This window comes from Lytechinus variegatus, chromosome 13 (assembly GCF_018143015.1).
Source record: "Lytechinus variegatus isolate NC3 chromosome 13, Lvar_3.0, whole genome shotgun sequence".
Lineage (NCBI taxonomy): Eukaryota > Metazoa > Echinodermata > Echinoidea > Temnopleuroida > Toxopneustidae > Lytechinus > Lytechinus variegatus.
This window is the reverse complement of record NC_054752.1, coordinates 2,350,664-2,377,408: the sequence shown is the minus strand read 5'-3', so window position 1 is coordinate 2,377,408 and position 26,745 is coordinate 2,350,664. Positions and strand designations below refer to the sequence as shown.

General features: G+C 35.7%; 1 protein-coding gene across 1 annotated transcript in view; it reads right to left on the bottom strand.

Moving 5' to 3' along the window:
- LOC121426119 (adenylate cyclase type 5-like) overlaps nt 1-26,745 on the bottom strand; it is a 124,119-nt gene that overhangs the window by 56,959 nt on the left and 40,415 nt on the right. The window contains exon 3 of the mRNA XM_041622287.1: nt 16,049-16,160. Within this exon, the coding sequence (XP_041478221.1) occupies nt 16,049-16,160 (112 nt within the window). The remainder of the gene's footprint in view (nt 1-16,048; nt 16,161-26,745) is intronic.

Sequence of the window (26,745 nt, the reverse complement as noted above, 5' to 3'; positions counted from 1 at the left end):
AACTCTCAAACAACATCACATACTAGAATTCCCCAAATCAAAACAGATTTCATCTGAAATTTTATCCTTAATTGTATCGTAAGGGTCCCACCGAATTGAAAAGAGGAAAAATTACATGAGGAAATGAAAGAAGCTGCTTGCACTGACTTTAGTAGTGTGAAGTCAGCCAGTGGTGGAATTCTCAAGCAATCAGAGGGTCATTTAAAAAAGCACCATGACACCAAAGATGGCAGGCTTCACAAAAGCTTGAGGAATGAAATTTGCCTTGCCTGCATGGAGGGACCAGGGCGGAGTATAATTAATGACCATTACGATAGACTTTATACATGGTGCAGGAGTGAGTAATATTATATAATTTTCTTTCTGATTCAGATAGTATCTTACTGGTTTCCAAAGAATAAATGTTGCTGACTAACACACACGAAAAGAGCCATCAAATACATGGATTTTTCATGTTCCCAACAACTAAAACTCATAAGCATTTAACAACATTGACTTCTGAACAAATGAAATCAAAATTAATAGCGTTGTGGCCCAGTGGATTAGTCCCCAGACTTTGAAACAGAGGGTCATGGGTTAAAATCCCAGCCATGGCGTAGTTTCCTTCAGCAAGAAATAAATCCAAATTGTGCTGCACTCAACCCAGGTGAGGTGAATGGGGATACCTGGCAGGAATTTATTCCTTAAAATTCCGAGCGTGTAAAAAAGCTGCTTAAGCTACAGCCAGAGTAATAGGCATAGGGACGTTATTCATGTATTATGCGCTATAAGAACTGACAATTATCATTATTATTATTGAAATAAGAGGGTCATGGGTTCAAATCCTTCTTATTTTCTTCAGCAATTATTGATTCAGCCACATGGTTCTCTCCTTTAACACAGTAAGGTTATTCATTTTTAAAGAACAGGATTAATTCCTTGGAATGTTGAAATAGCACCCATAAATGAAGCTCGGTAAAAGCCAGGTTGATTCATAACTTGAGCTGTTGGTGATAAACTGAAAACACACTGCTCAAAAATATCAAGCATGTTGTTTAAGCCCATCACTCTACCAACTATTGCTTAAACTTTTAAAACAGCTGTTTAAACTTTTAAACAAGTTGTTTAAAAAGTTTAAACAATTACAAAAAAGTTTAAACAACTTGTTACAGTGACAGGCTTAAACAATGTGCTAATTTTTACTGTGTCTAAGGCAAACATAGACCCTAAGAACTACACTATATTATAATGTTATTATCAATTTATCATCATCATTTCATTTAGTTATACATCGGTATCCAGGACCTTCGGACAAACTGGGTAAGACCCCAAGAATATGCCCTGGTACAAATTTCAAATAAAATCGCAAGCGTAAACACATTTTCCCTTGTGTAAATCACTCCCTCTTTCTCCAGTGAATGACTTTAACACAGTTGATTACCATAAATCAATTCCACTAAATAGTTACATCTCTATCTGCTAGACCACAGCTCTTATACACCTTCCAGTCAATTGAAAACTGAAGTGTTTGGCTAGGTCAGTTCATCAAAGTAATCGACTTCTACGGGACTGTCACACTTCAACATTCTGGTAAGTGTATGGCAAGCCGTTTTAACATTTAATCCTATTTCCTGATAATAATTATTAAATTCTTCATTTTCTGTAGTGGAATTCTTAATATCAAGAATTAATTTATTGCTGTAAAGAATATCATGTTGTGTCGTAACACATGTCAATTATCATTTTCAAGTTTTACATTCTTGATATAAGAATAATCCTCTATAACGTAAAAACACCAGTATTTTTTTTAGTTGACATTTTGCTTTTTGTAATCCAACACATCAACAATGTTTAGTTAAATAACTTAATCATACACCATTATCTATCCATCTTAATTTGTAGTCTTTCATATACATTTTGTTTATATCCATTCAACTGTTTTACTTATTCAGGGTGGGGCTTTATGAGTAATGCTCTTTAACAATCAATTTATCTTGCTTTAAGTACCACAAAATGTGAAACTTCATATGGGAGCGCTCCACAATTTGTAGTGCTCAATATTCACAAATGCAGACTTCTCAGGACCAAAATGACTGCTAGCTTAAAACATGGGAAAAGGGATTTTCCCATTTATTTCTCCAGGTGTCCTTAATCTCTAAAATATATGGAAATATGAAGAATTTATACCACACTTCTGGCAATGAATATCCTCTAGCACATAGAAGTAAAATAAACTGGGGAAATCTAAGACACAAAAATCCATACACCACTCCAACCTTCAGACACTGTTACCCTATTTTTTTCCTTTGTCATCTTCCTCTTGTTTCTTCCATTACAAACAAGAGTGTTGTTGGTGCGAGCACATAATACACCACCTGTAATGCGGAAATGGGTTGAGCAAGAAAAGTGGAAGGTGGTGACTTGACCTTTGGACCTCAATATCAATAGTATTTCCGGATCCATGCTAGCATCATACACTTAAAATTATATGAGCCTAGATTAAGTTAAACTGAAGTTATCACGTTTACAAGGACTTCAGAAGGGTAAGATGAAAACACGATGTGACCTTGACCTTTCATGTTTTGACCTCATAATCAATAGACTTCCTCAGATTTCTGCTAGTATCATAGACACCAAATTATATGAGCCTAGGATATGTTAGACTGAAGTTATCATGTTAACAAGTGAACAATTAGTCTTTGGATTACAGCACCGTTTCCTTTTTTTATATCTAATAAGTTAACAGACGGTAGGGCGGACACTGAGCATGCTACCATAATACATCCCGTCTAGGACGGGCCTATAAAAAACAATAGTTTTACCTCATAAACTCCTTGTATTATGCCTGATAGTAATAATACAGCAGTTTCTAAGTGCTGTATACTATTACCCTGGCTTTAGCACAGCCACCCTGATCAGACACTCAAGTAATTCCTTCCTACCGAGTACCCGTTTACTGCACCTGGGTGGAGAGTGGTAAATGTAGATAAATGCCTTGCATAAGGATGCAAGTGTTTCCGTGGGATTTGAACCGTGGACAATGTGAGTCAAAGTTCAGAGACTCATTCCTCGAGTCACAACACCTCTGCATTATGAAACATAATGCTACTGGGTAATATATGTTCATAGGTGATATTGCCAATTACAAAATGGAAGGAATTTACTTTGAAAATTAAATGAAAAGGATTACAAAGAAGTAAAACAAAATATGTATGTGTTAGGTATAAACCACAGTATGATGAGAATGAAAATGCGATCAATTTATTATTTTTTTGGAATATGGGAATGTTGGTCAGCGATCAGCATTAAAAAGCAGGATAAAAACAAGTGACGGAACTACATACAGTACTAAGAGGATTTCAAATTTCTCTTACCCATAAATTGAATGAATATCTTTACTTCTGAGAAATTACAAACTAAAACATCATATGACCCCACTGAACTTGATGTGTTTTAAAAGTCAAGATTTGCTTCTAACTTTCTACCTAGGAGCGATTTGGAGTCCTTGATAAATTGATACAACAAAGTGCGATATCTCACAGAGAACTAATTGGCCCTTTTAGTATTATTCAACCTAAGATTCCTTTAAATAAATGATTGTTTCATTGCCCAATGGACTCCATTTTCCTAATACAGCAAAGTATTATTATTACAGCTACCAACAAAAATATCTTTAAAAGGCTTCCTTGAAGCCATAAAAAACAAGAGTGTTTCTTTACTAAAAGTGCCCTTTTCTAATAATGGGGAATATAAACTGAAGCATCATAATACTTCTTGCAATTTTCTAGCATTGCATACATTTTCAATCTTATTGAGATAGAAAGGGCTTTAGGCTAGTCAAGTTTTCATGAGACCTAACTTTTTGTTCATATATTGTAAATCATATCGTTTCTGTTCGTGAAAAAAGCGCATACATTCCGAAGCTTCGTTATTCCGAAGGTTCGGATATTCCGAAGGTTCGTTATTCTAAAGGTTTGTAATTCCGAAAGTTCGTTAGTCCGAAAACGAAATGAGGTTCGTAATTCCGAAGGTTCATTAGTCCGAAAACGAAATGATTAAGGAACCTTATTTGTTTTTCGGATCATCGAACCTTCAGAATAACAAACCTTCAGAATAACGCCACAAATGTTCGGATTAACGAACCCTTTTACATTTTCGGATTAAGGAACATCGAGGTATAGGCAATTTACGTGTTTCAGAATTATGAACCTTCAGAATTAAGAACCTTCGGAATTACAAAGTGTAACTGTAAAAAGGATGACAAGTGTATTTCAATATTGTATTTTGCAAACATTTCTATTTCATTTCCTGATTATTTTGTGAAGAAGTCATAAATGTAATACACCCTTCACTCTCCCTAGGATACACCCTTCACTCTCCCTAGGATACCCCCCCCCAAAAAAAAAAAGAAGATCAATTGTATTCCATTTCAGTTGCTTTTAAATTTCTCCATTACCAAACATACTAGTCAACAGGGGTGACAGATTTCAGGGGAAATATCATCTTGGTATATCATATTCAATAAGTACCAAGGCGTGTAATGGGATCTCCATAAATGAGGCGAAACATTTATTTCTAGCATCTAAGTATTGAATGTGATATTGTTGAAGGAAGTACATTTGTGATGCAGATGAGTTCGCCGTGGGCGCTACGAGAGGCGGTCAGTATTGACACTCTCATTTCAATTACAATTGGAGGAATAGAAACTGAAAGGGTGACATGGAAAAGTTATGCTTCTTGATGTCGACATGAACACCAATTTGAAAAAAAATAACAATAATATAACATTATACACTGATACATTAGAATGCAGTTTTAGCATCTTAAAACAAAGGAAATTTGAGAAATTATTAAGGGGGAAATATAATATCAGTGAACAGTGTGAACTTTATCTTGGTGTAAGAAAGATGAACACTGAAATAATAACAATGCACGAAAATGCATAAAACATCTAGTCTTGCACAAGAAAAGCATGCAAAGTAAATTCTTTTCATTGAAACTTTATTCTTTCTATGAAATGATGAGCTACTCCTACAGTTTTTGCATCTACGCCAGGAGTTACTTTTATTTTGGTAACTGAAATGGTAACAAGGCGTATCAGTAAATTAAAAAGATGCCAATGTTAGTTGATATAACAGCAGAAACATAATCGCAAGTTCTTGGTAAAATTTGGCAACTTTAGTCTGCAGCTAATTTTGAAGAAAACAAGATACAAACAGATTAAATGGATGATAAGTATAAAGGTGACGAAGTATAAACAATTCAGTCTTAGTAATGAAAAGTCATTGGGTCAAACATGTGACATGAAAACTCACACACACTGACACACCTTTACCTACACACTCATTCACAAACTTGTTAACTTACTCATTCTCTTATACACACACACACCCATACACTCACATAAAATCTGTTAACTCTCTCATTATCTTATACACACCACCCACACACTCACTCACTAACCTGTTAAATCATTCACTCATTCTAGGATACATACCACGCATTCACTCACAAACCTGTTAACTCACCCATTCTCTTATACACACACCTCACACACTCACAAACCTGTTAAATCACTCATTCTCTAATACACATACACACCCACACACTCTCTCACAAACCTGTTAAATCACTCAATCACTCATTCTCTAATATACATACACACCCACATGCTTACTCATAAACCTGTTAACTCACTCACACATTTAATACTATCTCTCCTCCTCTCCCCCCTTCCTCTTTAAGTTGACCTTGATATCTGTCCCCTCCCCACTCCCATATACCATTACCAAACACCTCTCTCATCTCCTTGCACCCTCGCTATCCTGCTCCCACCTGTTCCTCCCCCCCCCCCCCACTTTCCCCTATACCCTGTACAGCCTTCTCTCTAGCCCAACCTCAGAGTCTGCAAATCAAAGTAAACAACTTATTTTTTTACCACTCTACAGTGTAGCAGGTGCAGAAAAAGCAACTACTACTGACCTGAATGCATTAATTGATCAACATATCATTTTCAAACACTCTTTCTGTGTTCACATCAACTTTTTAAAGACTCTTTGAAAGTCATGGGTAAAAACTCAATTTTTTGAAATTTTAAATAATAAAAAGTTATTGAAAGATGACAACAGGCAACAGAATGTGACATCTGTTTATATTACATAGGTCATGTAGATTCGAATCAGTGATAGGTCAACGCGCCATCATGTGACCATAGCTGCGAGGATCGCATTTGTTATATTCTAGGTTTTGACGTCACCTCAGGGAATATACTGCGTTGTATTTTCAATTGCGGCGTTATATTCACTAAGGTGACGTCACTCGCTGCATACAAGTGTAAAAATGTACGCGCTAATGTTAACGCGTCGATTGCATAAAGAACGCGCTTGATGTATTATAAAAAAAATCTATTATGACGTAGATGGATCAGAGCTGAAGCATGAATTTCGGGTTTGAGCCAGATGATGAATGCAATTTCCGATGGCGAATCCACATATACTATACAATATAACAGATATTGCCTGGTCTATCGTTTTAATAAATAACATTTCAACTCCCCTCCGAAGCTATATTTTTCCCTCGGGACAATATTTTCCCTCAGCGCTGCGCGCTTCGGGCAAAATATAATCCCTTGGGAAAAATATAACTCCGTCAGGGAGGGAAATGTTACATTCAAACTCTAGGTAGGCAATATCTGTATAATATCTGCAGTATGGTCCTATTAGCAAAAATAAAAAAAACATTTTTTAAACTGATATAGCCTTCTTCCATATTCAAGCTAAACATTACATTCAAAAGAGTGGGATACACTGTATGTAAACAAATCTTGCTATTTGTTGGTAAACCTTCTATACAACGTTATTAGCACAGAAATAGAAAAGTTGTAAGCGTATGCATGTCATATAAAGTTATCAAGGTTGTCATCCACTTCAATCCATCTGCTTGGCTTCTAAAGAACTTCCGTTTAACATCCACTTATATACTACACATGTCTGTTCTTTTTTCTGGTGCGGATGAAAACGGATGGAGTCACCCCAGAAATTTTGCTCATCTACTGTGTCCTGTCCTTAATGCATAAATTTTCTGTCCCTCAGCCAGTGGGAAAAGGCTCTTCTTTCAATAAATCAGGACTGTGTTCACATCAGAGGTAGATAGCATCTCTTCATAGAAAATTCAAATCATTCTTTTAATCTTAAGAAACCTACTTCAATTTTTGAGCTAAAAAATTGTCTCCAAATAAGTGAGCCATGCACCCTGTTTGCAAAAAAAGATAAAATATTATTATTTTCTCGACTAATATTACTCAGAGGTATGTTCATATCAGCTAAAGATAATTATTGTTTGAAATTGATATAATAAGCAATTTCTATGAATCCTACCACTTACATGCTAAACGTTCAAGCTAAAAAAATGACTTCCAAACATATCTACCTTGACCCACTTTTTACCTAAGAAAGAATCTATATTTTAAATTACTGATGGGTATATGAACATCAACAATAAAGTGAGAATGATGATTATTTGAATGAAGTCTACATTTACTTTCAACATTTCTCATGCTAAAAAAATTACAACTTAAAAAAGTTAACCAAGAGCCCTTTCTGACTATTATCTCATTTCAAATCCTCAAGGGTATGTTCACATCAGATGTAGATAGTGAATTACAAATGGGGATTAAAAAATGTTTTCATGAAGCATACATTTATTTTTAATGTTTCCCAAGCTAAAAACCGACCTTCTTTTAGCACCCCAACACTTTTCTTTTCATTAACTCATGGGTGTCTTCACATCAGCAGATTTTTTTATTTTCAATTGAAAGTAGTATTTTTTTTACAATGCCTACTATTTAGTATTGGAATTTCAAACCAAAATGATTTTCAACAGCTCTGATAAAGACTTATTTCTTTATGAACACCAACATTACTACATGGATGTAAAGCAACAAAATAAAAAGAAAAAAATGCATTAGAGATAAATATAAGTAAATAAATACAACTACACCAAGTATGGTAATCTTTAACATTTTCAACACAGATGATACGTTTCATATTATTGCTAACTAACATACATGTCGGCCGTGAACACAGAGAATGCAGTACAGTGTAAACCATTTGCAGGTTGAAGTTTTTAGTAAAAACTCATTTCGATGCTAATCATATCCTCTTCAAAGGAAAAGCACAATGAATGTCCTTTGACGGATTCAATTACTATGTTATCATAACTAAATCTGTCTTCACATCCTGTGTGCCATCCTTGTTTAGCACAATGCAATCTGATTTAGACGACCCTCTTATAACATCTAAGGCTCTAAAGCTGAAAACAAATGTCCTTGTTCATATTTGACTATAAAATGGAAAAAGGGTTGTGAGGCTGTTTGTTTAGCCTTTGTTCATTACTACACTGCAAAAAAGTGTTAGACATAAGGTGTTGACTATAACACCACAAAACATTCAAATAAGATCACATTGCAAGTGTTGAAACTACAGCATGAGGGAGTTGACTAGTAATACCCGAGCATTTCTTGGTGTTAATTTGACACTGCACAAGTGTTGACTTAAGTGCTACTTGGTGTTGATATAATTAAATGTAAATTTAATTACAATCAAATTGGCTTGGAATGGGACCAATGCTTTGGTGTTACTTTGGTGTTTATGAAAGTATGTTTTCATTATCAAGAAGTTGTGCATTAAACTAAAGATTAAAAGGAAACACTTAAGAGAGAATACTACACCTGAGTGGAGAGCCGTGCATGTATTTAAATGGCTTGCTCCATTGGGGTGCGAACCCCAGACCTTGTAGTTTAAAGTCCAGAGACTTATCCATTGAGCCACACCACATCTGTATTATTGTTATTGTACTGTTGTAAAAAATATGCTCTAATATTACTTTGGAAATATCTGTTTTGTCTAATTATATTTTTGTAGAGATGAATAAATGAATGAATAAAGCTTTTCTAGCTGTGAACAATATAATACGTCAGTGACAACCAGAGTACTTCTAGTGCAGAGATTTATCACCATCCTCATCATCACTTAGTACCTAATCTCTGTTGCTGTTTTGGGATAAGATTTCATGCGATTCCGTTTGAGAGTGCAACATGACTTGCCAACCGAGGCCCGTTTCATAAAAACTTGTTGTAATGATGAATTATGCACAATTTCTACGACAGATTTACTATCAGCCAATCAAATCAAATGATTTCAGTAGCTTTTAACTGTCATTGCAAGTTTTTATTCCATCAGGTTTTATGAAATGGGGGCCACTGTCCAGCACACACAATGGGGATCAAACATTTTATGTTTTATATTTTGGCTTAAGAAAACCAATGACTGTCTAATACCCTTTTCATAAACCTATCCTCCAATTAGCCGCCTAAGAGTAATGCCGATAATTCAATAAAAATTGCGTTCATAAACTCCGAAAATAAGCCGCATTATTTTTACGAGCGCCCGTCCTGAAAAAGGGGGATAATCGCCATGACAACTGGACACGCCCCCTCCAATGCGGTTGTGTTTTAAAAGGGTGACCTTGTGACCGCACCATGGCAATTATCCGCATAATTTGGAAATGCGTTCATAAACTCAAAATCTTGTCCCGATGCTGCTATTATGCGGATAATAGCAGCATCAGAGTAATGCGGATAACTCTTGTCCTCCTCCAATTTTACGACCAAATTATGCTGCTATTAGCCGCCTAATTCATTTTAATGGGGTTTATGAAAGGGGTATTATACTGTATATGAAGGGTTTTTTAGTCTTTATTTTGTGACCAGCCACGTACCCCTGTTTAGAATGTGTTTTCCTTTCAAGCTTGATAAAATCTCAAAATTCATTTTGAGGCAACTGGTGACTAGCCTACCTACGAGGGGGGGGGGGGTTGACGAGTGAAAACCCATGCAAGGAGGGACATATCCCTGCCCCCCTGACTTCCTTGAAGACCTTTTTTTTTGCCCGTCAAGTTTTTTTCAGGTACGAAATCCTATATTTGTGGTTCTTCATTTTTTTGTGCGGACGAATTTGCCCCCCCCCCTGTGAAAAATCTTAGGTATGCCTCTGTAGCTGGTCAATTGTTTTTTATTTGATAAATTAATCTATTTATCACTAGGAGGGGGTCATAAAGATCTAGAACACCTTAAATCTCACTTAAGACTTAAGTACTCATTCATCCTATCAAAAAGTCAGTAGAGGAGCATGGGGTGGCCCCAAAGAGGGAATAGAGGAAAAATTTAAAAAAGACAATAGAATATGTGTAAAATATGCCCCCCTCCCCTTTTGATACCAGGTAGGGGTGAGACTGGTTGGGAGTCTCTTCAGGATACACCCGAGGTGGATATTATTATAAAGATATATCATGTATAATCAATGAAAGAAGATAAAACACAATACCATACAGAAAATATTATGAGAATAGTACTCAAAGAGGTATATGTCAAACAAGTGGAATGCCTCTGGCCGTCTCACCTGCATCACGCGGTTCAATATAGCAGCAGTGCTGACTTTGAATACTACTCTAACTCGCACAAGATGTTCAGTGATACATGGTTACTCTTATGTCCAATTTTTATGAACTAGACCAATAAACTTACAGAGATTCACCAAAAAACCCCAACATGGCCAAAGTTCATTGACCTTACATGACCTTTGACCTTGATCATGTGACCTGAAACTCAAACAGGATATTCAGTGATACTTGATTACTCTTATGTACAAGTTTCATGAATCAGATCCATAAACTTTCAAAGTTATGATGGTAATTCAACAGATACACCCAATTCGGCCAAAGTTCATTGACCTTTGACCTTGGTCATGTGACCTGAAACGTGCACAGGATGTTCAGTGATACTTGATTACTCTAATGTCCAAGTTTAATGAACTAGACCAATAAACTATCAAAGTTATGATGGTAATTCAACAGATACCCCTGATTCGGCCAAAGTTCATTGACCCTAAATGACCTTTGACCTTAATCATGAGACCTGAAACTTGCACAAAATTTTCAGTGATGCTTGATTACTATTATGTCCAAGTTTCATGAATCAGATCCATAAACTTTCAAAGTTATGATGGGAATTCAACAGATATCCCCAATTCGGTCAAAGTTCATTGACCCTAAATGACCTTTGACCTTGGTCATGTGACGTGAAACTCATGCAGGATGTTCAGTGATACTTGATTAACCTTATGTCCAAGTTTCATGAACTAGGTCCATATATTTTCTAAGTTATGATGACATTACAAAAACTTAACCACAGGTTAAGATTTCGATGTTGATTCCTCCAACATGGTCTAAGTTCATTGACCCTAAATGACCTTTGACCTTGGTCATGTGACATGAAACTCTAATAGGATGTTCAGTAATACTTGATTAACCTTATGGCCAAGTTTCATGAACTAGGTCCATATACTTTCTAAGTTATGATGTCATTTCAAAAACTTAACCTCAGGTTAAGATTTGATGTTGACGCCGCCGCCGCCGCCGTCGCCGCCGCCGCCGCCGCCGTCGGAAAAGCGGCGCCTATAGTCTCACTTTGCTTCGCAGGTGAGAAAAAAATGTTGCTAAAGAATTTCAAAATGCAAACAATCTTACATTTTATAACAAGATGCAGTTGAGTTCCTTGTCATGTTGCATTTCAAAGTTATATTTACACAGCTTTGTAAACAGTGGCATGATGTTAACCAAGATGTTTACATTTCATTTTCAAAGTGCATTAATATCTAACATATATATTCAAGATGGGGAAAATTCACCACACTTGCTAAAACACATTGTAAATAATGTACAGGACTGAGTGCAGGAACGGCATTCGACACAGTTCAGAATAATATGCGCAAGGGACCATCGGATTTGGAACACAGACTGCCAGACGACAATATCTTATTTCTTTCTCCCTCTATTCCGCCACTTTAATTTTTCTTCTCTCTTCTCCATCTTTCTCCACCACAAATCAATCAACGGAACATTGGGACCGAGTCTCTGGAGTTTGATTCCTGTCAAAAGGAATTTGGTTTGTCCAGACAACTGATTTGCTTTGAAGACAAATAGGAACATTTCAAGAAAAGTAGGCCTTGGATAGTCGCTGTGACAGCTTATTTGCAACTTAACCTGTTTAAAAAAACAAATAATTGTGAAAAGAAGTTTGCCTCCTATGTAAATCCCACTCTGAAAATGAACTGGTAAATTATGAATTGCAGAGATTTAAAATCTGGATTGACTGCTGCTGTGCATGTAGTTGAATTTCGAGACCAGCAAAACACTGGATTAGACTTCATATTTAAAGAACTGAATTCAAATCATCTTGGAATACAAAATTAAATTAAACTTTAGAGCTAAAGGATTTAAATTGAAATCACCTGGGATTAAAATTGTAAAAGAAATCAAATAGCAAATTCAAGTGATCTGGATTTTGTTTTCATTACATCCATGAAATTCAGAGAGTAGATTTGAAGGTCAATATAGGCTTTTACTCAAAACTGACAGGACCTCTGCAAATGTTTTTGCTATAATTTTCTGGATGAATAAGAAAGTACTTATCTAACTGTCCTCTTTGATAAAGATCTTTCCTGTCACTTCTAATCCTTGAATTTACAATTTGAATTTAAGTTTGAAATAAATCCAAAATCAACTATGGATAGGGGCAAATAGAATTCTGGGTTTCATTTGAACACCAAAAAAGTAAAGAATTATAATTACATTTGAAACTAGCACATCGATGATGTGGAGCTCATCCGTCATCTCAAAATAAAATTTAACACAATTTTGAATTTCAGCCCAGTTGACAACGTAGTGAATTTTATTGGTGACATTAATTGAGGAAAAAAATTAAAATGGATGAAAAAGTTACATAGAAGAAACAAATTTTTGTGATTTATGAATAAATTTTGTATAAATAAGCATATATAATTTTCTTGTATAAGAAATCTCAATTCTGTGTAGAACCTTAGTGAACCTCATGTAGCTCTCATATGGAACAAAAAAAATTGAAATCCTTTAACAAATAAATATTTTTGTGAGTTACTGAGTTTCAAAAATCTGTGTTGAAATTTTGTATCCTCACCTTACAGCTATCATATAAAACAAACAAAGTTTAAATTGATAAACAAATGAAGGACACTATTACTACTACTACTTCTGTTGTTGCCACTATTACTACTACTACTACTACTACTACTACTACTACTACTACTACTACTACTACTACTACTACTACTACTACTACTACTACTACTACTATCTATTTATACTAGTACTACTACTATTAATACTCACTTCTACTAATACTACTACTACTTCTACTACTACTACTACTACTACTACTACTACTACTACTACTACTACTACTACTACTAGAAATACTATTACTACTACTACTGCTGCTACTACTGCTACTACTACTACTACTGCTACTATTGCTGCTGCTACTACTACTACTACTACTACTACTACTACTACTTCTACTAGTACTACTACTATTACTAACTTACTTACCTACTTACTTTATTGTACTACTCCTACTATTACTACTACTACTACTACTACTACTACTACTACTACTACTACTACTACTACTACTACTACTTCTACTACTAGAACTACTACTACTTCTACTACTAGAACTACTACTACTACTATTTATTACCATTTGCGTAAGTATTTATCTAAGTAATTACAATCACTTCTACTACGGTACTCTACCAACTCTAGCCACTTGTACTACTAGTAATTGATGGGATTGGTAAAGTTTATATCAAATCTTTTGTAACAAAATACAGGATGAGTTAGAATACACACTTACGTAATATGTTAAGCAAAATAAAAAGTTTTAAGCTAAAAATATTTGATACATTTCACTTCCCAGACACAATGGCTTAAGAGATCCCAGTCAACAAGCACTAACCAAAGCCTTTTCTTCTGCAGACATATGACATAAATTACTATGGTTAGCCACAAGTACCTCATACCTACCTGGATAATGTTTTGTCTTTGGAAGCCTTAATTTGATTTGGTTCCTAATTGAAGCGATGAGAAAGCATCTCGAAGATTAATTGAGCAGCAATTTCTTCTCATCTTGACCTTATACCAGTATAGGGGGTGGACTTATTCGGGTCGCATGGAATGAGTATACGCATCTTAGTTCAGGTCTTCTTAATTTGTATTCTCTTGTTTTGAATGTATATATGGCGCAGCCTCTCTGGCTGTGGTCAAATCGATCTTCTGTGTGTCACACCCACATAATATCTCTCATCCCACCCCTCCTCTCTCTCGTCCCCTCTCTCCTCCACTCTTCATCCTCTTTCTCAAATTCATTCCTCTTATTTTTCTAAATTCTTATTAATATCTTTCTCTCTGTCTGTCTGTATCTCTCTCTCTCTCTAATCCCCCACACCCACCCACTCATACAGGGACTCAAATCTTTGTTCCTTGCTCAACAGAACATTGGACATTCTCTATGTCGTTCACCTCCTCTCGTCTATTTATTTCTTTCAAATTCTTGAGAGGCACACACACACACACAAACACACACCTTCACTCTCTCTCTTTTTCTTTTAAGAACTTTCAAATCTTTCAGAGGAACACACACACACAAACAGACATCTTCACCCTCTTTCTCTCTCTTTCTTTTAAGATCTTTCAAATCTTTGGGAGGGGGACACACACACACACACACGCATACAAACACATCTTCACCGTCTCTCTCTCTTTTATTTTATGAACTTTTAAATCTTTTGGGAGGCACACACACATGCACCTTTACTCCCACTCTTTGCAACTCCAAATTCAAAACATACCACACCCTTTCTATGTATAACCCACAACCATACTCCCTTAGATCCCACCTCTTTTTCAAACCTCCCTATCTTTCAAGAACAACTGCCATTGTTGAATTTTTACTTTATAATATCGGTTGAATATCTTCATTTCCGTCTCTATCTTTCTCAGTTGATGTTTTTCCTCCTTAGTATTTTTATTTTTCCCAGCTGTGGTTGCCAGAGCCTATTAATGTGTGCACAAACAAGTTCATCAATAGCGATGAAGTCATTATATTGTTGTGAGCGTGGCCTGTCAATTCAGCTAAATAAAATACACTAAACCAATAATACATCAACCCATAGGTAGACTGGGTATTTCCAACATACAATGGCTTGAAGTGACATCAATGTGGTATTTTTCTCCAGGTTTGGACACCATTTGCAATTAACAGCACGGAAATACCTCACTTTGTCACCACTTATTGCGTCAATGCTGTCTAAATCTACCGGAAGTAGATGGGGGAGGGGGTGGTATTGTCACCCTTTGCTTAAGAAAAGCGGTCTGATTTATACAAGCTAAAGGCCCAGAATTTGGACTTTTGCATGAATGAATTTGAAAATAAATTGTATTTTAGATAGGTTTGTCTTGAGACCAACATGTTGATAATGTTTAATTCAGGGTCTATGTCTGCAGACTAATGGGTGGGGTGGGGTTCAGGGGTATCACTCCCCCCCCATCATCCTCATCCCCTCTGCCAGCAATTGCTACTGTTTCATCATGAATTTATTCAAGTTCAAAGACAATGATATAATATATATATACATGAAGACACCAGGGGAGCATTTCATCAATATTTTCATCCGACAAGTTGTCAGATCTGACATCTTTCCATGATTTTGATTGGCTAAGAGGCACTGTTCCTATGGTAACTGTCGGATGAAATGGGACTTGTCGGATAAAACGTCTGACAAGTCCTTTCAGGAAACGCCCCCAGGTCCACCCTTTCAATTCAAAACAAAATGACAGGTCAATACATGGATTTACATAACAAAACAAGTAACATGTACCAATATAGAATATTATTTAGAGTAACATAAATGCAAGAAGATAATCAGTTAAAGCTGTCATTAATATCACTTTGAAAAGAATTAAACAACTTTATCAATTTCCTAAATTAGAATTGGATATATAAATGGAATTAACTAATTATTGCATATAATTTGAAATGTATATAATATTATGAGAGGTAATTAAGATCATCATCCGTACCTACACAGAAGACAGGTAAAAAAAACATGAAGTAATGAAATTAAAAGCAACGTACCTGCGCTAATCTGTCGAATCGAGCAAAGAGTTCATTGAGGAGTTTTACAAGTTCTTGAGCAGTACAAGTTGAAGAGAGTTTTGTGAAGCCTTCAATATCTGCAAACAGTATACTGAAAATGAAAATAAAAAAGCAGAATGCACTAAGTTTAAATCCTAAAAGGGGGATAGGATTTGTCAGCATTAAGAAAGCTTATTGTAAATCATTATGGGGGAGAGAGTAAGCTTTAAAGTGAAAATAACACAGAGCATAATTATATGTAATTTATTCATTGTTTTATTTATTTCATATCTCTTTCCCTCTTCCTGCTTTACATGATCTGTCTCTTGCCAAATCTGTTCAAATTCTATTATTGTTTCTTTCTTTCAATCTTTCCCCAATTAATAATTTATAACTTATAAAGTTGTACTATACATGATCTAATTGTCCATTTGTACATGGATATATACCTACTTCTCTCTCTTTATATATATATCTCATGCGTCCCAGAAAGACGAAACCGAGATATAGTGATGATTTATCATAACTTAATCACAAATATAATAGACAAATGACCTACCAATGTAAAGCTTAGAATCTCCTCTTTCATCTGATATTACTTAGATTATTCCTCATTCACGCATGAGTGAGCAAAAACAATTTGAAGAAAGGATACCAAAAATTCATTTGGTGGGGGTATCTGAATATCAAAAAGAAAATCACATGCCTAAAAAGTTCAATACCTGCTCTTTAATTTGATACCTTAATCACAAAAAATGGTCAAGTAGTAAATAAGTTATGTCCCCTCGAAACAATGCTTGCATTTCCATAATTTCATTACATAAACATGTTTTCCACAGAAGCTATCGCATGGTTAACAAAAGACTTAATGCATGGCTGATCATCAACAAAACGGAGTTCGAGTGAGTTTGAACGCTAGCCTGTAAAACCTCTTCATTTTATGAAATTATTGAAATTCAAGCCTTATTTCAAATAACCAGAACTTTTGTTATTTCTTGACCATTTTCTTTAATTGAGGTATCAAATTAAAGAGCAGATATTGAACTTTTTAAAAAATGTGGTTTTCTTTTTCTAACCCAGATACAGCACGCCAAATGACTTTCGGAATCCCCTCTTTCAATTTTTTATAGCTAACTCATGCATTAATGAGAAATAATCTAAGTAATTTCAGATGAAATAAGAAATTCTGAACTTTACAATGGTAGGTCATTTGTCTAATGTATTTGTATATATACATATATCAATAATTGCATGGAAAATGTTCCTTAGAAAACCTCTTCCTCCTTTTTCTCTCCTAAAACTGAGGGCTGCAGTGATGCACTTCTAATTAAAAATTTGAAAGAAAATTGATTTTCACTAAAAAACTAAAAATTCATCAAAGGTTGATCAAGCTATAATTCAAATGAGCATACTAAACATGGAAATGCCAATTTGTTTTTAACTGTGGCATCATAGACAGGTAGGAATTATCTGCTCATTAAAGCATGAAACTATGTCAACAAAGAACAAATTTGTCATAGAATTGTTCACTTTTTTAATGATGCACCATTTCAAATTGAAAACAAGACCCTAACGAAACCATACAGCCCACGTGAAATTGCCATGTACATGTATGCAGGGTTAATGTTGATGAGTAAGTGAATATATGCACAGCTGTATCAACGGAAAAAAACAAACCAAACCTATTTGATTGGGATAAGATGTATCAGCCTACAACATGATATCCTTGAACAAATACATATCTGTATAAGAAGATACGGAATGCTAAACTCATGTGTACTGCTGCCACATTCTTCCTTTTCTTTCTTTTTTTGCGAGTTTTGCTTTATCAGTCCACTCAAGTCATAATCAAACATAAGAACCAAAAGAAACTTCTTTTGACTGTAGATACAGGTAAATCTGGTCTGAAAGGATATGTCCACTTACACACTTCTTTGACTTATGGAAAGTCAAATCCTAAAACTGGAATCTACTTGAGACCAGTACTTAAAGAAATAAATATAGATTTATACGTGCAATTGTTTTTCAGTACATTGCCGTTAATAATTGCATGAGATATCACAGATATGTTTGTTAAAATGTGTTCTAGCAAATTATTTGCTGGATGGCTATGTCATTTATTTTTTTCTTACCATGTTGTTGTAATTGTTGTGGCAATTACATGTATTGACTTGATATGAATTTAGTTCCCTTAAAAAAAAACCAATATGTATTATAGATGTAAAATTAGCAAATTAAAACTGGAGGATGGCCCTACTCAGCAGCATCAATAATGGTGCTACTGGTCTCCTGAGGGGTTACAATAATGTTTCTATACTATATAATAGTAATAATAAGCCTCTTGGCTTTCATGGGTTATCCTGTCAAGGTACTATTTCCATCTATTACTGTAAAACGCGACTCTACTTAGCTTGTTGTACGCGATCAAATGCGAGGCTGAATGTTACACATTCGTACCGTTGCACACAACACGTACCATCCAAAATGTACCATTGCACGGCTTTAGGGGGTGACGTCACAATGCGATTTCATTGAATAAGGAAAAGATACTACAATGCGCGTATAGCCCGCTGGCTAAATGCGCAATGTTGTCCAAGATCATGTGCGCTTGTCGCTTGTGGGCCCGGTTTGTGGGATTTTGCTTTTCGCTTTCAATATTTTGCTCCCTATTCATAGATTACTGGAGGGAAAAACTCTTCTTTTTTTCATATTTTTCGCTAGATTCCGAGGCGTTGTACAACACAAATAGCGAATATTCTTATTCGTGCAATGGTGCAAGATTTCGCATTCGGTGAAAGAAACGCTCTATTCAACTCGGCTAACGCCTCGTTAAATAGAGCATCTTTCTTTCACCTCATGCGAAATCTCGCACCATCGCACTCATGCCTATTCGCTATTTGTATACTGATAAATATTCCTCATCTTGTAATATTCTTGAATAAATCAATCAATCTATAAATAAATCAATTGAATATATAGTCAAGTTTTCCAGTAATTCCACAGCACTCGTTTCTGTAATAAACTACTGAGCACTTGTTTTTGTTTGTGCACTCCTAGCATACGGTCATATATCTAAAAATATTTCACTTTGAAAACCAATACCATACCTAACCATAAAAAAGTACAATGTTCATTACCAGATCAATCATGTCTATGGCGTAACGAGTATCGAAGAGCTTCCACAATTAGTTTATCTCTTCCTAATAACTTTGTGCCCTTTTCCTCATGAAAATATAAAAACAATGTTTTGCCCTTTTCCTGAACATGCAATAACAAGTTGATCAAAACACCATTGTTCAGTGGAAAAAAATAGATGGTAACATGTAATGATTACTCCATTGGCTTTTGTGATGCATGTTTTGATTAATTAACCTAATAATCAACTCTTGAGTTGGCCATAAATGTCATGTCATTACTGACAAATATCACTGTAAGCTTGCAAAATTCCCTATTGTAAATGCCTCTTATTCTACGTCCCTAGCGAGAGAACCTTCCAAATTAATCTATCGCAAATGAAAGCACTTGTCGGGTCACTGTATTAAGCTCTTCAATATTTCCACTCATCATCGGAGCAGAAGAAAAAAAAATTGTTGATCTTGGCTTGGAGCTTGCCCTGGACTCAACACGTTGTATTCTACAGAGAACCGCGTGTAATGGCATCGCTCTGAGCGGCAATAAACACCATCCTGTATCAATAAAATAGATAATCTCCCGCGCCATGCCCAAGGGAGCTGGCCAAGATTGGCAGTTCTGGGGGATGGGGATAATAATAAAACGGGGAGTGTATATTTTTGGCTTTATATAAAGTGAAAGAGTGTGAAGTACTTTCTAGGATCAAGGCATCGCTCTATGGAGATCGGTATTAACTGATGCGATGACATTTATGAAATTAATCATATTCCGCAGAATTTACCTTCGCTTGAGAGATGGATTTCCTCTGTGATATTTGCTTATTTTGAAATATTTTGTTGACATTTTGACACAGACAGTTGCAATGTCAGTAGCACCTCATAAAATCAGAATATGATTGAGAATATGACCTGGATACTGTAACACCCATCATAGAAACCGATTGTGAATTCTGATCAATCTGTGTGGTTTGCCAAGCTTAGTGTTTCTGCAAACAGACACTGCTGAAGATTCAGTTGTGACAGAAGAAAATTCAATCATAAATTCCTATATTAATAATGACATAAGACGCAGTTTAGGACTTATTCCATCCTCAATTTTTGAAATATATTATTTTCCCCTATTCATACCAACCCAAACAAGACCCTTTTGTTCTGAAGCACTATAGTGACTAACAAACAATACCCCTAGGCTATCCATGAATTAGCACATTCACAATATAGTATGCATATCACTTCTCCATCTATTTGTCTATATTTTCTTTAGCTGCATAAATGCTCTATTTTTAGAAAACAAATCAAATTTGACTTGTCAAGTTTCTAAAGCTTGAGAGCTCATATTTTAATTTGAAGCAATTCGCCCAGCATACTGTCACTGGTCAGCATATGCAACGAATTGTATGAAGGAGCCATTTCAGAATGCTTTATGGATGTGTGGCTCTTAAAAAAATTGGCTACAAACTATGAAGGCTCTCTATCTCTCTTTCTCTCTTATCTCCCCTTCTCTCTCTGTCTCCTAATTCCCCCTCCCCCTCTCTCTCCTCCTGAAAAGCATGACACTTGAGAATACCATCAGGGACATTCGCATGAGATGTACGATCGTGAAATGAAAATCAATAGGGACGCTGTTATGAAAAGATCTGACGCCAGTACAAAAGTTATCCATTCGTTGGTGAGAGAAAATGGGATAGGACGAGAAGGAGGGAGAGGAAACCTTGAGAGACAGAGAAAAGGGAGAGAGGAAGAATGGTTGGAGGAAGATCGAGGGAAAGGGAATGAGAGAGAGAGAGTGAGATAGGGGAGAGTGAGGGAGAGAGATGGAGAGACAGAGAAAAGGGAGGAGGAATAAAAGAGAGAGAAGATAAGAAGAATGGGAAAGACATCCAAGAAAGACAAAGTCAGAATAAAGAGAACAGATTTTCAATGAAAATATTCTTGTTAGCTGCTACTGTCTCAAAATTCAGTCCATATCTGTGACTAACAGATGTTTTTGAGAATTTAATGAGGACAATGACCATATTAGAAATAAATTACATAACTTAATGAGTTGTTCACATAATAGACCCTTCGAACATGAAAACATAAGAGACAGACAAAGCAGGATGGATGTAATTACAGTATTTTGCGAGGTAGGCGTGTTTAATTGAAGGCTGTTTGGTTTATACATCCTCCTCAGAAAGCCAACATAAGATGACTAAAATGTAACAAGCACCAGCCTACCACTCAAAAAGGCTTTCGAATAGAATATCTGTACAGATGTTCACAATACTCTTCTGACACCATGATAAAGTATAATATAACATTTGAACGAAGCTTACTTTGTTTTGAAGGTACAAAGGAGATAACTGAAAATTTTATGTTAAAATTGTTATTAAAATTGTGAAAAGAAAAAATTGAAATATTTTAATTAAGACGAAGATAAAATACAACCTAGATACCATCGGACAGTTTTATTTACTTCTTGAGTCCCACAAGGTAGTATTTTTCTCCCTCTTATATTCTCACTTCCAAACAACAGTAAACTAGTTTCACATCTACTATAGATCTATGGGGTTCGGCGGGGTGGTGTGGGAAAGGGGTGAATACTTGGCAGGAAGGGAGAAATAACAGAAATGAATAGGTATAATGATTCTGTGTTATCCTTCTTCTTTATTGCAAAAGCACTAATTGTTCCATCATAATATTAAAGTAATAAGTTGCTATCTACTGCAGATTAGCTTTAATTACTGTGTAACATTCGCCATTACTCTTGCTTTGGAAAAGAAAGGGATTTTTTCTTTATCTACAAAGCATCAAATCCCAAGCATTCAATGATTGGTGAAGGAACACTGGTACCCCCTTGTGAAACCACTTACACACACAATCAGATTGAGAATTTTCCTTAAAAATCCACATTAGGAAAGTGGTCCCTTTTTGGGGACCCTGTTGCATGAAATTTCGCATTGCCAGATCAAATGCACCATCAACAGTGACTTTTATGGAAACCATGAATTGGCTTGGTTTCTGAACATGTTTCAGTGTTATCAAAGAGATACCACATAATGTTGTTTGTGACACAGGGCCTGGGGTAATATTCTTATGTGTTTCTGCTCACTCCATTCAGGCTTCTTCTCTCTACCCCCTTTTTCTCTAATACCTGGGTCTTATTTGATGTACGGCAAAAATTCCATTTTAACATTTTTGTACCAGCTACTTATAGGTGGTTTGAATTAAGATGATTAAAACAACTGTTTTCAACTCGCCGTACGGCCGCCGTAAAGGGAATGTGAACGGGGTATAAAACACAATGGACAATTTTAGGTGCTTCAGAAACATGCGAAAGCTTCAAATTTTTCAGCAGCGAGACTTTGTACCAACAAAAGCCAATCGAACCACTTGGACTGCTGCTGAAGAAAGAAAATGCGTTTGTTCAAATTTACGTAGCCTAATTCGTTTCAAATGTAATTCACTCATGTGCAGATCGATGAGGATATTGATATGGGACATAGAAGGCTAAGGTTCCATAACACAGTCTGTCAAAAGTACATGTTGATTGTGTTACGCCTCTAGCGATACAGTTATAGAGCATTTCAAGATTGCACGCAATGATCCTGAAGAATGTAGAGGTGTTGTGGCTCAGTGGTAAGTCTCCAGACTTTGGACCACAAGGTTCAAATCCCACTGCAGCACCCATGAACCTTGGCAAGGCATTTACCTAAAATTGCCACTCTCCACCCAGGTGTAGTAAATGGGTACCCGGTATGAAGGAATTCCTTGAATGCTCCAGCCTCGATCAGAATAGCCATGCTAAAGCGGGAAAATAGTATGCAGCGCTGAGAAAAATTTGTATTAAGTGCTATAAAAATGTTGCATATTATCATTATCTAAAGGCATGTTTAAATATGGCCTAGTAGAAAACTGCATTGATCCTTTTATGTTTTAAAGTCTGTCTTAAGCTTTGCGATAGGGTCAATAATGTAAATTACTGCATACTGAATAATTTAACATACCTATCTTACACTAAGTTTTAGTGCCATTGAATTGCATTTCCTAAGAAAATTTGAATATTGCATCTTTTATATCGAGCATCCTCTCCCGCTTTCATTGTTCTTTAAACAGAAAATTTTTATTTAAAAAAAATAATGGACCATTATTTGCCCTTACCTCCCCAGATAAATGAATAATGACTGACAATATAAATAAATAGCTAAATAAAAAAAAATAAGAATAAACAAACAAAATAAGGGAAAGAACAAATATACAAATAACATATAACAATTTCAAGTAAAAATCACTGAAATCCTGCCCACCAACAGTCAGCCTGTGTAAAAAAAAATGACAAAAAAATTGGTTGAATTGGATTGGATAAGTTCATCTTGTGACACTAGCAAAAGCAATTGGGAACCGTGCCAAACTCTTTTTTCTCGCACCTGTAGAGAGAGCCCATCTTTAACCTTGAAACAACAATTAATTTGTGAAATTGTAAATTAGTCTACAGCCATAGACCCTAATGACAATTCAATCAATAATTGAGTCTTGAAACGAGTCTATCATAAGATTAAACTTGCAGTATCAATGGGTTTCAGTACACAAATCTGATTCAGCAAACAAAATGTTGGGCTTCCATCTGTAAATTAATTCATTGGAGATGATATTTAAAGGGAATATAACACTCCTGGTATAATAGACTCACTTTTAACATTGATAATGATGAATCAAAATAAATCAATTTAGAAGCAAGAAGACTTCTGAAAGCATTTCTTCTCTACGGTATACATGAATTATATCAATGCTGCTGTCCATTGACGAAAGGAAACAACTCTGGTTTGGGTTTTTTGGGGTTTTTTTTGGGGGGGGGTTAATTCATTTTGTTCTTGATTGATGTGTATGCTCTACGTGAGGCTCAAGGAATTGGGGCTGCATAGCCCCCGATTTTTAAGAATGAAGCAACTTCAAAAGCAAGATATATTTCCATCTAAATTGATGACACAGCTTCCTCATTTACTAAGATACTCATTCCACATTGGTGCATCCTTTTTTCAATGCATGGTAACAAACAACAGTGAACTAAAAAGATTCCTCTAAGAACCAAAATAAGTTTCAAACAACAATGAGAGTTGGCAAGGTGACATTAATCTATTTAAGTGTAGATTACACCTATACTTTTGAATGTGAGGACATTTAGAGAGCCATTTCTTGCATTGGACCATCTTCTGAAGTTTTGCTTATCTTGAGATGCATTAAACAGTTCACAATAAGTATCCATCTTTCCCATATCTTTCCTTTCTTGAGAAAAGAGTAGTAGATAAACAATCATGGATTTAAATTAGGAACTACCATTTCATGCTTAGCAAATAAATAGATTGAACTGAACTAAATTATTTTTTTTGTATGTAGCTGTTAAATGCTTTATCTTTCAACAACTCAATAGTAATGTTTCTGTTGTAGAAACGCAGAAGGGCTGGGCAGTAACATAATACGTACAGGGACAACTTAATTGGCTATGTTTCCTGAGCGTTTTATTGCTGTAGCCACCTTGCCCGCCCTGAGCGCCACCTGCACAAGGCGCTTCAAGTTTAACAATCAAACTACAAAGACATACTAGATGGAGAACAGGGGAATAACATGAAGGATACAAGTGGAGACAATTATGGGAAAGAATACGAAAGGGAATGAGGTTTGATTTCATTTAAATTGGAAGGAGAAAAGATCAACCTATAATTAATAAAAAAAGAAAGAAGAATGAAAACATTATGGGACAAAAGTTGAGACGAATCAGAATGTAAGAATATGAGAAAGGAGAGAAGGCAGGAGAGAGATAAGAGAGAATGAAGGAGGAAGGATTAAGAATTGGCCTACAATTAAAAAGAAAGACAAAGAGATAGTAACATGTAGGACAAAGGTAAAGATGGTGAGTGGAGTGACAGAACAAGAGAAGGGAGAAAATATTAAAGATATGAGAAAAAGAAGGGGAGAAAAGGAGAATAAAAAGGAAAGAGAAAGGATCACCCTAAAATCAGCAAACTCAAAGATAAAAGTAACATTTCAGGGGAAAAGCTGAGATGCTGAATGGAAAGAAAGAAAGAATGGGAGAAAAACACACAAGAAAGATAGAGGGAAGGAACAAAGAGAGGGGGAGGAAGGGGGAGAGGTGACGGAGGTAAAGAAGGGGTCAACCTGCAACTGATAAAATAAAAAGAAAGACAAGATTAAGAAACATTTAGGGAAACGTGATGCTGATCAGAAAAAAGGAAGAGAATATTTAAATAGAATGAGGAAAGAAGAAAGGTGAAGAAAAATGAGAGGGAGAATGAGAAAGCAAAGGATTAAGAAGGGTCACACTGCTATTGACATTAAACAAGTGACAGCTGGAAATATCAAAGAAATGAAATCAAGGAAGAATGGAAAATAGTAACTAAAGAAGAAGAAAGAAATATTTGTTTACATCACTAGAAAAACAGTCAATGTAAGCATTACATTCTGAATTTGTGGTTTGGTTGATTTTTTTTTTTTTTTTTTGGGGGGGGGGCGCTTTTAAAACCCCATAAACTTAACTTTTCAGAAAGCTTTCCATAGAGATAAAGTAAGTTGTGCTTACACAATGTGGCATATGATGTGCACTAGAAGTGATTAATGAGGAAAATGTGATCGAGAGCATAGCACTATACAGAGTAGAAAAGAAATTAATTATGAAATGTCTCGGCTGATTATCGTTTCTTTATGGTGAGACCGCTATCGATTGTTGGGAGGCGCAGGCCTCGGGCCATGTGGTGGTATTTGCTAAAACATCATGAGCTCTGTGCCACTTCATCAGCGTGCCCACGAGAATTTATGCATTTATTCGCTCGAGTGGAAAAGCGGTGGACAATAGGAGCACATTATCTCGAGACAGCGTCTGGCGGTATTTGGCTCGTAGAAGCATCAAGGAGGCAGTTTCCATGGATAAAACTCACCGCATTTCATAAGGGTCCCTGAAGACTTGCTGTTAAAATCAACTAAAAGCATATCAGCTTAGGGCTGGAATTCATTGCATATCACATCAGATTTCAATGATAGCTACCTAGTACAAGCATCTAAAGAGGACAAATTTACTATAAAAGTTATTGATTTTGCCTTGAAGTTCAATGTTACCAAAAGCAGAAACTCATTCAAATTTTCCTTGATCTTAAAATTCGTTGCCATAGTAAATTCTTCTTCGCTAGAAAATGTGCAATCAATACGGTCTATGATAACTTTTTTTCTAAGACCACTAAGTAAATGTATTGGTTTTTGTTGCAGACAGTAACTTTAAAAGGAGCAGTTCAGATATAAAGTTACTGCTTAAACATACATACCCAACAGTCCAGAACAATCTATCTGAGTTTAATGGCTTTATTAAAATTGGAATTTTAAAAGAAGTACATTCTGGAATGAACAAATCATAGAAAAAAACCAAGCAAGCTCTCACGGGTCCACGTTTATATGTAGTTGGTGTGGTGTTAAGCAAAGAGCACGGAACAGGTACTGAAGCAGTACTGAGATGATGTTCAAGTAGACACACAAGAAAATATTTTGGCTAAATTTGATATAGATTTGAATCACCTGAAGTGC